Below are 17,308 nucleotides of genomic sequence, written 5' to 3'. Positions count from 1 at the left end.
GGAAGCCTCCGGGTGCGGGAATTTCTCGCTGCATTGAAGACCTGTTGGTGGCCTTCTGCTGTTGTCTGTTCTGTGATCGGGTTGTTGTCTCTTTGACACATTCCCCATTTCCATTCTCAATTTTATTTATTATCTTTACTTTACTGCAAATCCGGCTCACGCTTAAAGTAACCACTGATCTTTCTCTTCATGTTTGAGTTTGCAAGGAGCTGTCTAAAATATCCGCGTCAACATCAATTTCAATTTGGACAGATTTTATGGCTTTGTTTCAAATGCTCAAATGATTTAAAACTTGTTTACCTTTACTATTACATTATTTACGCCTGGCGGATTACTCGGAACCAGTTAGTAGAAAAAAGATGTATGACAGATCCCGACTATGCGATTTTCGCGTATGTCATATTTTTGTCAATAAATTAATAGCTGGCACAAAACACGCAATAGATGGCGGATTTTGCTGGTTGCCGGCTCTTATTGAGAACACTGATCTAACAGGTTGGAAACAACTAAATATGTGTCCTTTTGTACCTACTATTTTATTATTTTATTATGTTTTTATAATATGCCCCACCTACAATAGTAGAAGGGGCATTATGTTTTATGGTCTGTGCGTCCGTTCGTTTGTCCTTAAGTTCGTCCTTCCATCCATCTGTCCTACTTCAGGTTAAAGTTTTTGGTCAAGATAGTTTTTGATGAAGTTGAAGTCCAATGAACTTGAAACTTAGTACACATGTTCCCTATGATATGATCTTTCTAATTTTAATGCCAAATTAAGAGTTTTTACCACAATTTCACTGTCCGCTGAACATAGAAAATGATAGTGCGAGTGGGGCATCTGTGTACTACATTTGTATCAACACATTCTTGTTTTGTAAAATATTTTTGTCACATGAAATTTATCCCTCATAGAGCAATTACATACACAGGTATTTGGGGCATGGACCCCCCTATTTGGGCCCCAATGTAAAAAAATTCCTATTTATTTTTCCATATTTACAATTTTCTACAATGGGTAGACATATACCTAGCTTCTTTTTTCACTTGGGGTTCGTGTAGATAGTAGAAAAGGTATTGTAATCGACTAGTTATGGATTTTTGTGACTTGGTATGTGTCTACACATTGTAGAAAATTGTAAATATGGAAATAAATAGATTTTTTTTAACATTGGGGCACAAAAAGGGGGGGTCCATACCCCAAATACCTGTGATTACATAGAGGGGTTATCCCTGAATAGAGAGGATGTTCCCAACCTGTCCAATGAAAACAGTGAATGGAAAGTACCGGATATACAAATGTTCTTATTTTCATTTTGATGAAGTAATGTCCAGGGTCATGACCAAACAAGATCTTATTTTCATTTTGAAACAGTTCATGTATCTTTCATGCACCTTATCGCTATTCCCGCTTGACCCGAGAATCTGTCCCGCTCGAACTTTTGACGTCATACAACAATCACTTTTCCATTGTGGCGTCAGACATTTTCTATTATGACGTCAATATTTTACGGGAACTTGTGTGATGTCCAGTAATGGCGGACAAATAGCGATAAGGCAGGGGAATATAAGTAAGGGGGAGGGAAACCAATGATAATATGCTGGGAAGATCTTATTCGAACCTGTTGGTACTTTACCATATCAATTGAGTAAATATCAGAGATTATTGAAAAATAAATCATATCTTGCCATTGGTTTAAAAACATTTACGTCAAAATGACAATAAGTTATAACATGAATATTGATATATTTGAACTCTATTATTCTAAAATTAAAAGGTCAATACAGTTTTGTTTACAAACTAACGCGTATTAATTACAGCCATGCACATGTTTAAATAGGGACCATAATAGGTATATATATGATTATAAAATGGCAACATTTAAAAAAAAGACTTTAAATTTATTTGTTTCCGTTGTGCACATATTTTTGTACAATATTAACGATTTGATGACACTCACAGGTAATTTGCATTCTAACTGCAATGCTCCTTTCATGAAACGTGTCACCAGGTTGTTGTATTTCAACTGTTCGATAGTTCTTAACTTCTGTTACTCTTGAGTCAGTGATGATTATTTCATTTTTTATTTTTAATATAGACTATTCTTCTATTAATAAAAGGATGAACTATTTATCTATTTACAACAAAAGCGGCTTGCTTATGCAGGAACATACATATTGACTATATTAGATATACTGTTCCCAGGCTTATGACAGCACCTTAGACAACAGAATATTTTAGGACCACTCTGTATTTGTCAATGTGAAATCATATAATATGTACATAAATATACATTATTGCGACTTTTTCTTTTCTTTTCATCTTATCATTTATATATATTAAAGAGTTTATAGAAAAAAATCGTAAGGGTTCCGCGGAACCCAGTGTCTCGCCTACTTTTGTTGTAAAAGTGTTATAGTAGCAGGCTCAACAAAAATGGGGAAAATTATTGATTTTTTTCCTCTAGATACTATCTTTTGATTCTGTCCAACTGAAGTGTGGTTAAAATCCAGGATGGTTTGAATCTAATAAATGTTTTTAAAACTTTAACTGCAGACTGTATGTAATGTTAACTGGAAGAAAACTAAGTCCATTTATAAGTAATATACGGAAAAACAGTAGATACTAGCTTTTGATCATAAACAAGCTTCTATCCAAGTTTTAAAAACTTTTAACACCCAGTCAATGTAATGCTAACTGGCAGAAAAAATAAGTCCATTTATAAGTAAATACGGATAAACAGGATTTTTTTTACAAAATTTACTTCTGGATACTATCTTATAATCATAAACAAACTTCCTTCAAAGTTTGGTAGAAATCGATGATAGTTTCAGAAAGTTATTAAAATTTTAAAAACTGTAACCACAGAGTGAATATTTGTGGACGCCGCAATGTAGGATCGCTATGTCTCGCTTTTGCGACAAAAGTCGCAGTCTTGACAAAAAGAAGATGTGGAATGATTGCCAATGAGACAACTCTCCGCAAGAGACAGATGACACAGAAATTAACAACTATAGGTTACCGTACGGCATTCAACAATGAGCAAAGCCGTAAATACATATATAGATATAGGAAGATGTGGTATGAGTGGCATTGAGACAACTTTCCGTCCAAGTTACAATTTATGAAAGTAAACCATTATAGGTCAAGGTACGGCCTTCAACACGGAGCATTGGCTCACACCGAATATAGTCAGCTATAAAAGGCCCCGAAATGACAAATGCAAAACAATTAAAACGAGAAAACTAACGGTCTAATTTATGTACAAATTAATGAACGAAAAACAAATATGTAACACAGCAACTAACGAAAACCACTGAATTACAGGCTCCTGACTTGGGACAGGCTCATGCAGAATGAGGGGTTAAACATGTTAGCAGGGCTATGGTAGAATATTCCAATATAAGAAAAAACCATAAAAAGCAGTTAAAAAAGGCATCAACTCATCAGATGGAATCAAATAGAAATACATCTAACAAAAACAGACTGTATATTATCCTTTCATTTATTTAATAAACAGGACAGATCCACCCTTTGACCACAACCTGTTATATATTAATTCCAGGCGAGGATCCAGTCATTTTGAAAGGGGATTCCGGCTCCAGGAACACTCCCTGGATCTGCCGATGATTTCACGGGTTTCATTGTGTTTAGGTGTTGTTTTTTTTTCAATTTGAGGAAATAAGCAGTAGAATTATTTGTAGGTTTTCTTAGCGTGGATTTCAATTGTGTAATCTCAGCAGGCAGATGCATGTCATGCCCCAGTCACACTAGACCACGATCGCATCACGCTCACCGCGATCTAAAATAAATTCAGATCGTGGTGAGGTCGCGATAAGAGCGGCATGAAATGTAGATTTTCGTTGTTTTCGCGATGCTACTACGTCCTCGTTACGCTTCTACAACGATCTTGCTATGAATATACCACGTTCTCACCACGCAGCAGTCGCTTATTCTGCGACCTTACTACGATTATTTCGATCTTACTACGCTTATCACGTTCTCATTACGACCATACCACGATTTATCCGATCTCACCACGCTTCTTCTGCGATTATAGCACGCTCTTACCACGATCATTCTACGATATTACCACGTTTATACCGCGATCTAACTACGCCCTCAGCAGTAACGTCTGTCAACGTATATTTGTTCCGCCTAACAGAAGTTCCACTGGAAACTTTGTTATAAACAATGTCATAATATCTATTCCTGTTGGAACAAATATTCTATACCATTTATTCTGTTAGGAACATATACTGTAATATTTATTCCTGTGGAAATAGTATTCCAGAATATTTTTTCTTTTTGGAACTTATATTATGAAGGAACTTCTATTCCGTGACAACGTCAACATCACGATCCATATCTACCAGAACTCGTGGGCGTGGTGGTGGCGGAAAATGTAGTCAGAGGGGCCTCTGGTACGAATCCTGATCCAGTAGAGATGTCGGATCAACCAATCAAACCTGAATCACAACGTATTGCTGATCTATCCAGATCAACTGACGATATTTTATTGAACAAAAGTGGGAATGATACCCACGGGGAATGATACAGATGTGTAAAGCATGGTTGAGCTGTTGAATATTAGGGTCATGAGGTCCAAATTACATACAGACAAACAAAACATGGAGAGCTTTTATATATTTTATGTGACGATGACAATGAGCATGGCTAGAACTCGAAATGGTCGTAGTATGAACGTAATCAGGTCGTAAGACGGGCGTGATGAGGACGGCATGAGCAGTGGCGGATCCAGAAATTTTCATAAGGGGGGCCCACTGACTGCCTAAGAGGGGGCCCGCTCCAGTCATGCTTCAGTGATTCCCTATATAATCAACCAAAATTTTTCCCACAAAAGGGGGCCCGGGCCCCCTGGAAAACCCTCTAAATCCGACTCTGATGAGCGTGCTAGAATCGTACTCAGGGGCAGATCCAGCCATTTTAAAAAGGGGGGGGTTCCAACCATATATGTCCCCATTCAAATGAACCCCCTTCTGGATCCGCCATTGGTACTATGGTTTTGAACAGCGTAGTATAAACGTGGTATAGTCGTAGTAGAAGCGTTGTTTGGTCGCGGGGAGAACATGATGGTCGTAATAACGTCGCTGTGAGATCGTAGCGCAATCTCTCTGACTAGATTCGCGCTTACGATACGCTCTCGCTACGATGGTACAGCGATCTTAGCACGACCTTACTGCGCTCTCGCTACGCTTCTACTACGACCTGATTTCGGCACGACCGCACCACGATTGTTTTGAACATGTTCAAAGTTGGCCACGCTCATCACGATCATGAAGACCTCACCACAACCTTACTGCGATCTTCACGATCGCACTACGATCGTCAAAATTTGCATTTTTTTTCAGAGATCGTAGTGCGATCGTGGCCTTGTGTGACTGCGGCATAAGGAGCACTATTAAAACTTAAACCACTAAGTCGAAAACTCAAATACAAACTGTATGTACATAGTTTGAAAAACTGGATTCCCCATTTACTTTATTTCGTGTCATTCTTTTTTTATGTTTTTGTTCCAAGAACAGAATTCAATCCCTCAAAACAACCAGCTAACTACGTTTTCATGTAGTATGTCTCTGCTTGAACATAACATATTGTGATTAAAAGCACCGAAAACAAATTTTCAAAAGTGTTGGACAGACTGAATATTCCTGGATCATTTGATTCCATTTCATTTGTTCATGAAAACTGGGACCATTTATATTAAACCTAGTTGAAAATAATCCAAGTCAATATCCTATTGAGTTCTCATTCTAATTTTCATTGCCTTTGGTGGCTATTTTGAATTCTCTGTTGACCCAAAATAGTACCTATTGTGAATATGACTGTAATTGGCTGTTATATTTAGTTTCAGTGAGTTGGCTGGTTTAAGAGGAGACCAGAGGAAGCCTTGATGGTTGGTTATCTTGTCGGAATTATTTTACACTTTGTAATCTTTGTGTCTTTCATAGATTGATACACAATGCCATACATACCTGTATTTTCTAACACTTACTTTGGTCTCTGGTGGAAAGTTGTCGCATTGGCGATCATACCACATCTCCCTATTTTATATTGATACAGATCCAAGAAAATAGAAGCTACAAGTATCATTCTATTAAACATACAAAATTTCTGAGAAAGGCAATTCTGTACTTTTGGATATATGTTTTTTTAATTCTAGACAATTTTAGTCAACTTGAACTTTCACATAGACAGTTAATTTATATGTGAGCCTGTCTGTTTTATTTAAATGGTTGACAATATATCATTTATCCATTTCATATCCTTGAGACATTAATATATTCTGAGCATACATGTAACATGACATGGGAAGAAAGATAGTCACACATACCAAATAGTTCTTATATTTGGGATATTACATGTGACTGTTAATACTAATATATATGTTAGTATTTTCATGATAACAGGTCTAATAACCACTTGACTTGGTTAAAAAAATCTTGGATTCTATGAAAAGGAATGCTTTTCCTTTTAAATGCAGCTTGAAAATGTTGAGTTGATGCCTATTAGCAATTTTAAGATCTGCCATGTCTGCTGTGCAGCTACATCTTGTTTCCTGGTATTTTAGAATTAATTGCATGCAGTCACAAAGGTCCAGACCTGGTATTGTTCTTTTTTTTTATATTTTATGATGCTCTTGTTAAAACAGTTTTTAAATTTTCAATATCTTTTCTGGTACATGTAGCTCATTTTTACCTGAAATAGAGAAGAGTCATATGGATATTTTGATAATATAAATAAAGAATAAACAAAATTGGCATGTAATTATATAAAGATCAGTGGCAGATCCATACATTTTCATAAGAGGGGACCCAGTCATGTTTCAGTGATTCTCTATATAATCAACCAAATTTTTCCCACCAAATGGTTGGCGGCCCGCTGCCCCCTTTCTAAATCCACCTCTGAAGATAAAATTGTCTTATTGTTACTGCTGATTCATTCAATTGTGTATACAACAGAGGAAAACAGTCCAATAAAATTATATTTTCTAGAAGTATGTTAGATGAGTAATGTACTATTGACAAACATTAACAAGTCCATTTGCCTTGCTTATATACTCAAATGACAAAAATTGTTTTTCTTAACTGAAATATAGAACTCTTATAAATGTTTGTACATTCACTGATAAGCTGATACGTCATTTCTAATAATTATATCATACATGTATATGTACTTACACCTTAAATTCAAACAGTCTCTGTATGTACATGTATCTCTTTCTTTCCATTCCACATACCTCTGCAATCAGATCAGCATCTGCAACAACCAAAATTTAAAGGTGTGAAAACAAAAATTGAAATTTTCAAAGTGCAATTATATCAAAACAGCAAAGATAATGAATATAAGAAATGTGCCATTTTGCACATAAACATGTACCAAGGGGAAACTCCTTTCAAAGCTATACTTTATTTATTGTTTCATTGCATTAAATAGAAAATAGGGATAATGTGGCACAAAAAGCATATAAGATTTTTGAAGAAATTCACAGACTTTATACTGAGATTTTCGTTATAAAATTTATAACATAGATAACTCACTTGTTTGTCCATGATGTGCTAGCGTTTGTTATTTACAAAAAGGCCTAAATAACCTTTACATTCTAAAAAACCTTGTGCTGAGTCACTAAAGTCAAGTGCACCCTAGAAGGTGTACTTGAATTGGTCCATATTTATATTTGTTCTAACCAATATTTTGATTTATAAACTTGTCCTAAGGAAATCATTGCTAGCACTGCATGCAATAATGCTCTATCTATCAAGCATAGAATGGTCAAATATTAGAGTACAAGGGAATGGCTGGATTTTCATTAAAATTTCCATGTTTAGCATTGAAACAACAAAAGGGTACATAATCCTTAAAGAGCTCTAATTAAGAGCTCATGTTCCTTGTTATTAATATTTATATATGCAACCGACTTTAAATAAAGATTACTTTGCTATACTTTACTTAAATGACTATGACATGTATGAGACACACTTTTCATATAATCAGACATATTGTCTCATTGGCACTGACATACCACATCTTCTGATATCTATATACAAACTGTATATTATTTCAAACAAAGCTGTCCAGTCTTTTGGTTTTTTTTTATGGTCATGATCATGGATTAAAAAAAAATATGAGTAAATATACTTAAAAGTTCACAGGCGGATCAAGGGGGGTGGGGGGCTTGGATCAGTCAGTGGGCCCCCCTTATAAAAAGTTCTGGATCCGCACTGAAGTTAATCACTTTGGTTGCCTTTATGAAAGGGGCAAAATGCTTACCATGTGCAAAGATTTAATATTGACCTGACAATTAAACAATGACTGAGAGTATACAACAGTACAACATGGTACATTTTTGTAAAAAATATACATGACTATATCAAGCAATGTAAATTATATAATAAAATCTAGGGTGTTATTCACTTACATTCTGCCAACACTTAAAGTAGGAACTATTTCTATGTTTCGTCATGACTGTGAAGTAAACAATTTGTGAGGTGGTGTTTGATTAGCATATCAATAGAACAACAACAATGTCAACATGCAACTGCAAACTCGTTATTTTGTTGATTGATTTTATTTTTGTCATTCAACATCGAGTAGTAGAACTTTATACACAATTTGTAATGGATAATATGTCAAAAAATAGAATAGTTTATCTTTTTATTTCATTTTCTTAAAAAAAGTTGAAATCGCAAGTATCTTGCGATTTCGTTTCAATAATTTTCAATAGCACAACTTTTTGGTCGTCTGGTTACAATAGTTTTTACAGTGCGATTATTATTGTCATATAGATAGATCGCAAGTTCATGTTATGAAATATTATGTGGCAGACTTACGTGTCATTCTGATATATACGATCCGCTAAATCAACCTTTTTGTAAACACAAAACTCGGTCTTCCCCGCATAAACATGGCGGTTGCATTATAGTAAGGAGTTGTTTCCCCTTACTGGATAAGGTGTATTCATTAGACATGATACAAATATTGATCCTCAATCCTCAATCTTATGGCCTTATGGCACAACTGTTCCCATTTGTGCATATTACGCCCTATGTGAATCTTCCTCCATGTATTTTCCTCCATGTACTTTAAAAATAAAATTTTTTCAATAAAATTTTGAAATAACGTTATAAATTCAAATCTTAAATTCTGGATATTTTTTGTCTTTACCGTAAGTTAAACCAGCATCTGTAATTCTTGTTTTAAGTCCTGGATTCTTTGCTTCTGTCAGATATACGATAAGTACAGCACATACAACGTATAACTTCATTCTTTTGACTTTAACTTAATATTTGTTTGGAGATTATTACTTTCCTTCTTCCTGAATTTCCATTCCAAAGGTAAACACCAAAGACAATCCGAACGGGAAACAGGTATATCCATTTACCGGGGAAACTTCGTTAATTTTCTCTGCAACGACCCAACAACTAGAGATTGTTTCTAACAGAATGCTCATATAACAATGTATAAAATAAAATAGGTGTAAAATCTCTATTCTCTACACAAAAAATTACGACAAAAGGAATATTTTTTCTTTCCATATTGATAATATTCCTTTTTTGGACGGTTATGTTCCTTTGGCACCGTCAAGATTTGGTTTGCAAGTTTGGTTGTACCTGTAGAAAACTTAGGGAGCTACCATTTGATTTTTATGGGGGGGGGCTGCCTTTTTTTTTTATTTGTATATCCTGACTTTTTTTTACATAAATTGTCATCCTGCCTTTTTTTTTGCAAAGTTGTTCATCCTGCCTTTTTTTACTGAAAACTCCTGTCCTGCCTTTTTTTCAAATTTCACCCCCCCCCCCCCCCCCCCCCATGAAAATCAAATGGTAGCTCCCTTATTCAGACAGAATAGCACATCCTAAATTTAACGGATATTGTTAACCGAGCCCGGAAATTCAGATACAATCCGGGTAAACTTATCAATCCTTCAAATAAACTTATTGTAAAAGGTTACCAATTCAACACTGTAATTAAATCTTTGAATATTGTTTTTGTTGGTATAAATATTGATTTTGTTATCAGTAAATTGAAACCATACTAAATATTAATTATTGTTATACACATATGTACTTACACTGTACTACAATCTGTCGATACCTATATTTTGGCATTGCACAAGGTCATGTGTCTCTCTCAGTCTGATTGTTAATGACGTCTTTACACTAAATTCATTGGAGGTTGGATGTGTACTGATTGATATTCTAGTCTTGGCCACATGATTTTTTTTAGTTGTTATTGGCTTTGCACTAGCTGTCAGTAACTGCGAGTACTCTCAGATCTGTACTTAGCGTCTTTTTTGTTGTTTATGGGGATGAGGGATGGATGAGGGTAGGAATGCTCTTTACCGCCAGGCGTCAAACGGTCATTTTCGGCTTCCGTTAGCGTCAAATTGGTTAAAATTTTACCGTGATTCGTCAAAATATCCTTATCGTGATTCGTCAGAGGTCTCAAATAATTATCGTTGTCGTTATTTTTGGATAACTCGGATTCGTCAAAATCAGTCGATTTTTTTATCGTCTAAAAGAAAGTGTACATTTTATCGTCATGCACCAAAAATTACCGTTAACGTCATTTGGCAAGAATTTTTATCGTTATTCGTCATGAAGGTACCCCCATTACGACCCTCATGGATAAATGATACCCTGCCACGTTCGGTCTGTGTTTTTGTTTGATGTTTTCTGCTTTGTATCGATCTGATGAGTTAAGCCTTTTCCAACTGATTTTCATAGTTTGTTCTTATGTTGTGCTGTTATATACACAACAGTCCCAGGTTAGGGGGAGGGGGGTTGAGTGCTCACAACCATATTAACCCCACCACATTCTTTTTGTGCCTGCATCAAGTCAGGAGCCTGTAATTCAGTGGTTGTCGTTGGTGCAAGTCTGTCATATTTGTTTTGTTGTAAATTAGGCCTTTAGTTTTCTCAATTGAATTGTTTTATATTTATTTCATGTCGGGGCCTTTTATAGCCAACTATACGGTATGGGTTTTTCTTGTTGAAGGCAGTACGATTGCCTATAATTGCTTACATCTTCATTTTAACTTGTATGGATAGTTGTCTCATTGGCAATCATACCACACCTCTCTATATTTATCCTAAGATGTGTTTTGTGTTTTTTCGGGTCTTCAATTCATTGCTTAAAGTTTTTTCTTTCTCTCTGGAAAAACTGTCTTTAAAAACAAATGTGGCATTTTGTGCATAAGTCTGGTTTTCTCATTAAACAAGTATACGAACTTTTAAAAAACAACCCAGAAATGTTAAAATTACCATAAATGTATTAATTTGTTCAATAACCTATACATGCTTTAGCGCATGATTTTGCCCATGATTTGTTCTTTTAACTGTTGGTTAAATCAGTATATCATAATAGCATTTTCTCATCTTTTTAACCATTTTCTGCTTAGAATTTGAAACCTTTTTATAATCAGCCCAGTTTAGTGCACGTGACGTGGTTTACTGTAAACAGATAGCTGATCAGGCACTGGCCGGGTGCCATCCTACTGAAGAAATTTCGAATGTGAAAAGACCTACACAAATGCATTTAATGATTGAGTTTTCAAAACTTCAATTATAGAGGAAATCAGAAGAAGAGGGGAAAATAATATTCCTGCAATGATAAAGTTGTTTACTTTTCTTTGAAAAAAAATGGGAGATTCATATTCCTGCAATAACCGTTATATGGGCGTTTCTAATTTATGTATCAACTTGGTTCAAGAAAAATCCACCTATGCAATCTTCTATAAAAAAAAACAAATGAAGAATGTGTCTATGGGCCACATGCCCCCGCTTGTAAATATGCACGAGTCAACTTCAACATACAGTTGCAGGATTCACGTAGTTAAGATCGTTTTGTGATTATAAGCATAAGTTTCAGAACATTTTGGTTGAGGCAAACTAAAGTTAGAGAACGGAAACGACAGATTTAGCAATTTTTCCATTTATAAAGGGGCATAACTCAAGAACGGTAAAAGTGACGCCACCCACTGATTTCAAACTTGATCTGTGTTTTGTGCTAATAAGTATGGTGTATAAGTTTCAAAACATTTGGTTTAGGCAAACTGAAGTTCGAGAACGGAAAGTAAAAATTCAGCAATTTTTCCATTTGTAAAGGGGCATAACTCTAGAACGGTAAAAGTGACGCCACCAAAATTCAAACTTGATCTGTGTTTTGTGCTAATAAGCATTGTGTATAAGTTTCATAACATTTGGTTGAGGCAAACTAAAGTTATAGAACGGAAATGAAAAATTCAGCAATTTTTCCATCTGTAAAGGGACAGAACTCTAGAACGGTAAAAGTGACGCCACCAAAATTCAAACTTGATCTGTGTTTTGTGGTAATAAGCATTGTGTATAAGTTTCATAGCATTTGGTTGAGGCAAACTAAAATTAGAGAACGGAAACGAAAAATTCAGCATTTTTTATGTTTATCAAAGGGGCATAACTCATGAACGGTAAAAGTGACGCCACCCAATTTCGAACTTGATCTGTGTTTTGTTGTAATAAGTAGTGTGTACAAGTTTCGTAACATTTGGTAGAGGCAAACTAAAGTTAGAGAACGGAAACCAATTTTGGGGACGTACACGACGGACAGGACGGACTTAATGCCCCCTCCGCTACGGCGTGGGACATAAAAAGGGATCGTTTAACTTCTCGGGAGTCATGTGATAAACGTCCAGTGACAAATATATATCATTTGCACATTCAGGACGAAGAGTAGTCACGAAGCCTTGTGTAATTTGTTCTGTGTCTTTCTTTGTGTTATTGAACAAATAATTTACATTCATTATGAAAAAGGTAAAAGTTTAACGTGTTGGATATTACTTGTCGATTTTGACCAGTCGATGTCTGATTTGTTTACATTTTCAAATTAGACGCAGGGTCAGTGTAATAAATGAACCCAAAGATTTGTATATTATATAAATCCTTTATGAACCATAAAATTGAGGACCTTCTGTCGTGCAAACCCATCTCCTTTTGTTTATTTCAAGTTTATGTTGACGATATAACGCTACATTAAATTACATTACATTTGTTCCGCCTAACAGAAGTTCCACTGGAAACTTTGTTATAAACAATGTCATAATATCTGTTCCAGTTGGAACAAATATTCTATACCATTTATTCCGTTAGGAACATTTACTGTAATATTTATTCCAGTGGAAATAATATTCCAGAATACTGTTTCCATTTGGAACTTATATTATGAAGGAACTTCTATTCCGTGACAGTTCAACCATTCAATCGAGGCTATACTGTCAACGTATATTTGTTCCGCCTAATAGAAGTTCCCCTGGAACCTTTGTTATAAACAATGCTATAATATCTGTCCCGGTTGGTTTCATACAACCTTAGTCTTTATCTGGTTCATTCAACCATGATCTCGCACTTGCTTACGACATGTGTTTATTAATAACCTTCATTTTGGTATACTCGAAAACAAATAATTGGAAGGCAAAACGTTCACTTTCAAATCATGAACGTGAATGATAAAGACTACAGTCAACTTTCCCGAGTATAATTCCCAACATTCCTAAGTATGATTGTACATTGTCACAGTATTGTAGCATTCCAATATATGTTCCCTCTGTGTGTAATAGTTTACAGTTATATATATCTGTTAAGGCTATAAATGGAATAAAATATTTTTACAAAAATGGTATCAGTATCAAGAATAAATATTTCTTAATGTCAAACTACTTCTTCAAACCTTAACCTTAATTAGAACCTGGACGTCCTTACTCGGGTTTTTTTTTTTTTAGAAAACTATGAATATTTGCTTTCCCATACGATGCCTAATCGTCGTGAGAACACACAACAGAACAAAATTTAAATAAATGTAAAAGGAAAGTTATACGACAGAAAACTGCCTACTGATGTATTTTGGTGCCAATCTGCAGACTAATATGGTTATACGAAGTAACTTTATGTGAGACTCGAGTCTACAGAATATGCCCAAAATCTTCTCAAACTTTCTGTAACCATAGGTACCATGTGGTGTTTTTTTTTATTCTCTGTGAAATCTTTGGCATGTGCATGGTTCATTGATTAGCAAAGTGATTACTTAAGTCCTTGGCATGGACATAGACTAGTTCATTGAAAAGTGAAGTGATTACTTTGGTCCTTTGCGTGTACATCATTATTGATTAGAAGTGAAATCATTGGGATGGATATGGTTCATTGATTAGCATAGTAAAATCCCCGGCATGTGCATAGTTCATTGTTTAGAATGGTGAAATTCTTGGGATGGACATGATTCATTGATTAGCAGTGAAACCTTGGACATGACTTACATGGTGCATTGATTAGCAGTGAAATCCTTGATATAGTTCATTGATAAGCATTGATAAATCCTTTGCATGTACATGGTTCATTGATAAGCAGTGAAATCCTTGGGATGGATCATATGATTCTTGATTATCTGTGAAATCCTGGGCATGTACATGATTCATTGATTAGCAGTGAAATCCTTGGCATGTACATTGTTCATTGATTAGCAGTGAAATCCTTGGCAAGTACATAGTTCATTGATTAGCAGTGAAATCCTTGGCATGTACATGTTCATTGATAAGTAGTGAACTCCTTGGCATGAACACGATTCATTGATTAGCAGTGAAATCCCTGGCATGTACATGTTCATTGATTAGCAGTGAAATCCTTAGCATGTACATGTTCATTGATAAGTAGTAAACTCCTTGGCATGTACACGATTCATTGATTATTAGTGAAATCATTGGGATTGATATGGTTCATTGATTAGCATTGTGAAATCCTTGGCATGTACACGAGTTCATTGATTAGCATTGATTACTGATGTCATTGGCATGTAATCGTTCAATGATTAGCATAGTGTAATCATTTGGCTCGATATGGTTCGTTGATTAGCACTGTGAAACTCTCGGTAGGTTCATGGTCCATTGACTAACAAAGTGAAATCCTTACGATGGAAAGGTTCATTGATTAGCATAGTGAAATCCTCTACATGTTTATGATTCATTGATTAGCATTGAAATCATCGGCATGTGCATGGTTTGTTGATTAGCATAGTGAAATCCTTGGCATGTATGGTTTATTGATTAGCATAGTGCAACCTTGGCATGGATTTGGTACATATATGCATGGATTAGCATAATAAAATAATTGGCATGTATGGTTTATTTATTAGTATAGTGCAACCCCTTGCTATGGATTTGGTACATATATGCACTGATTAGCAAGTGAAATAATTGGCAAGGATATGGCTCATTGATAAGCATAGTGAAATTATTTATGAATGGTACTTGAAAATAATAAAATACATCATTTAAACATGACATGGCTACAAAGTGCAGGCTCATGTAAGCCGTTAAGTTTATATTCATATCAATAAAAAATAAATGGGGAATGTGTCCATCGGACACAGATGATGCCCCCGCTTGCATATAACATTATAAAGGGATATTACTCAAGAACTAAAAGTGACGCTACCCAAATTTGTACTTGATCTGAGTTTTGTGGTAATAAACATTGTTTATAAGTTTCATAACAATTAGTTGGGGCAAACTTAAGTTAGAGAACAGAAACGAATAAACTGCTTCGCTGAGTGCAGCTAGATACGCCCGCAGAGGTCCAACCCTGAACAGTTGGGGCAAAAATGGACACAATATTCAAGCTTGATTCAGGTCTGAATTTGGATTGTAATTAAATATTTGACATATTATAGGTTTCTGAATAAATGTATTCAAAGAAATTGAAATTGGTTATATGAATTGAATTTATTTTCAATTAAAGATTTCTTGCTGTTGTGCAATACTTAGTAAATCTGTTGTCAGACTATAAACAAATAAAGTTCAATTAATTCTCAATGTCATATTAGAAATTTATGAAAATAAAAAGGGAGCTTACATCAATAGATATAAACAATTCACCAAAGTTTCATGAGAATTGGTGACAGCATTTTTGAGTTATTGTCCGAAAACTGGAAAATCACCCCTTTTTTTAATGAATAAAACCCCATAACTCAGAAATGTTAAATGTAAAATTTATAAAATTCTAAAGGGAGCTTACATCAATACATACAAACAATTCACCAAAGTTTCATCAGAATTGCTGAAAGCATTTTTGAGTTTTTGTCCGATAACTGGAAAATCCCCCCTTTTTTTTATGAATAAAACCCTGTAACTCGGAAACGTAAAATCTAAAATTTATAAAAATCAAAAGGGAGCTCATGTCAATAGATATAAACAATTCACCACAATTTCTTGCAAGTTGGTGAAAGCATTCTTGACTTATTGTCCGAAAACTGGAAAATCCTCCTTTTTTTAATGAATAAAACCCCATAACTCGGAAACGTAAAATCTAAATTTTATAAAAAAGGAAAGGGAGCTCACGTCAATAGATATAAACATTTCACCAAAGTTTTATGCAAATTGGTGAAAGCAATTTTGAGTTAATGTCCGACATGTTGACGACAGACAGACGGACGGACGGACAGACGGACAACGGTATACCATAATACGTCCTGTAAACGGGCGTATAAAAATTCAGCAATTTTTCAATTTGTAAAGGTGCATAACTCTAGAACGGTAAAATGGACACCACCAAAATTCAAACTTGATCTGTGTTTTGTGGTAATAAGCATTGTATATAATTGCATATTATTTGGTTGAGGCAAACTAATGTAAGAGAACAGAAACCAATTTTGGGACTTACAGACGGACGTAAAGACGGAAGAGGGTAAACTTAATGACCCCTCCGCTAAGGCGGGGGCATAAAATTAAGTGATTTTTTTTACTTTAACATAGTGAAAGCTTAGTCACTATTGACCATAGAAATGGAACTTGTGAAAGCTGGGGCTAAATATGTTCAATTGTTCAATCCAATAAGAATAGATCATGTGTCCACAATTTATTAATAAGTTAAGCTTAACATAGATCTATATTTTATCTGCAACTTTTTTTCTTCAAACATGCTTATTATTATCATGGGCCCCAGGGCATACTTTCCTCAAGTGCTGGAGGTAGTGGGGATGATCCCCAGATGAGTCAAAACAAAGACTTTAAATTTGGAATTTGCTGCTTCTTCACCAAGAATGCAGTTAAGAAAGAAGAGTAGACTGATGGGCTTGGTGTAAAAATAATGTCTCAAGATAAAGTGATAAGTCTTGCTGAGCACTGTTTACTTGTGAGCTAGAAGTTGAAGGTTAATATAAAACAATATGTCCCAGAAAAAAGTACGAGTCTTCCACTATCACTTGACATCTCCAAATTTTAAGTATGGAAAACCCCAAAAATCTTTTAAATAAAAAATTAGCATGTAT

The 17,308-nt window shown here is 35.0% G+C and overlaps 1 protein-coding gene and 1 long non-coding RNA gene across 2 annotated transcripts in view; both read right to left on the bottom strand.

The window, feature by feature from the left end:
- LOC127701870 (bactericidal permeability-increasing protein-like) overlaps window positions 1–9,370 on the bottom strand; it is a 33,814-nt gene extending 24,444 nt beyond the window's left edge. Inside the window, exon 1 of the mRNA XM_052205843.1 lies at window positions 9,182–9,370. Coding sequence (XP_052061803.1) covers window positions 9,182–9,281 — 100 coding nt within the window. The 5' untranslated portion in view covers window positions 9,282–9,370. The remainder of the gene's footprint in view (window positions 1–9,181) is intronic.
- On the bottom strand, window positions 6,215–8,961 carry LOC127701110 (uncharacterized). The gene is made up of 3 exons (XR_007981816.1): window positions 8,848–8,961; window positions 7,198–7,276; window positions 6,215–6,715 (listed from the first exon to the last, which is right to left on the bottom strand). It is a non-coding gene; the product is annotated as an uncharacterized LOC127701110 (long non-coding RNA).
- Window positions 9,371–17,308: the final 7,938 nt, after the last annotated feature.

The sequence above is a fragment of the Mytilus californianus genome, unplaced genomic scaffold (genome assembly GCF_021869535.1).
Source record: "Mytilus californianus isolate M0D057914Y unplaced genomic scaffold, xbMytCali1.0.p SCAF_5, whole genome shotgun sequence".
In the NCBI taxonomy this organism is placed as follows: Eukaryota; Metazoa; Mollusca; class Bivalvia; order Mytilida; family Mytilidae; genus Mytilus; species Mytilus californianus.
Note: the sequence above shows the minus strand (reverse complement) of the source record. Positions and strands in the feature narration are given on the sequence as shown.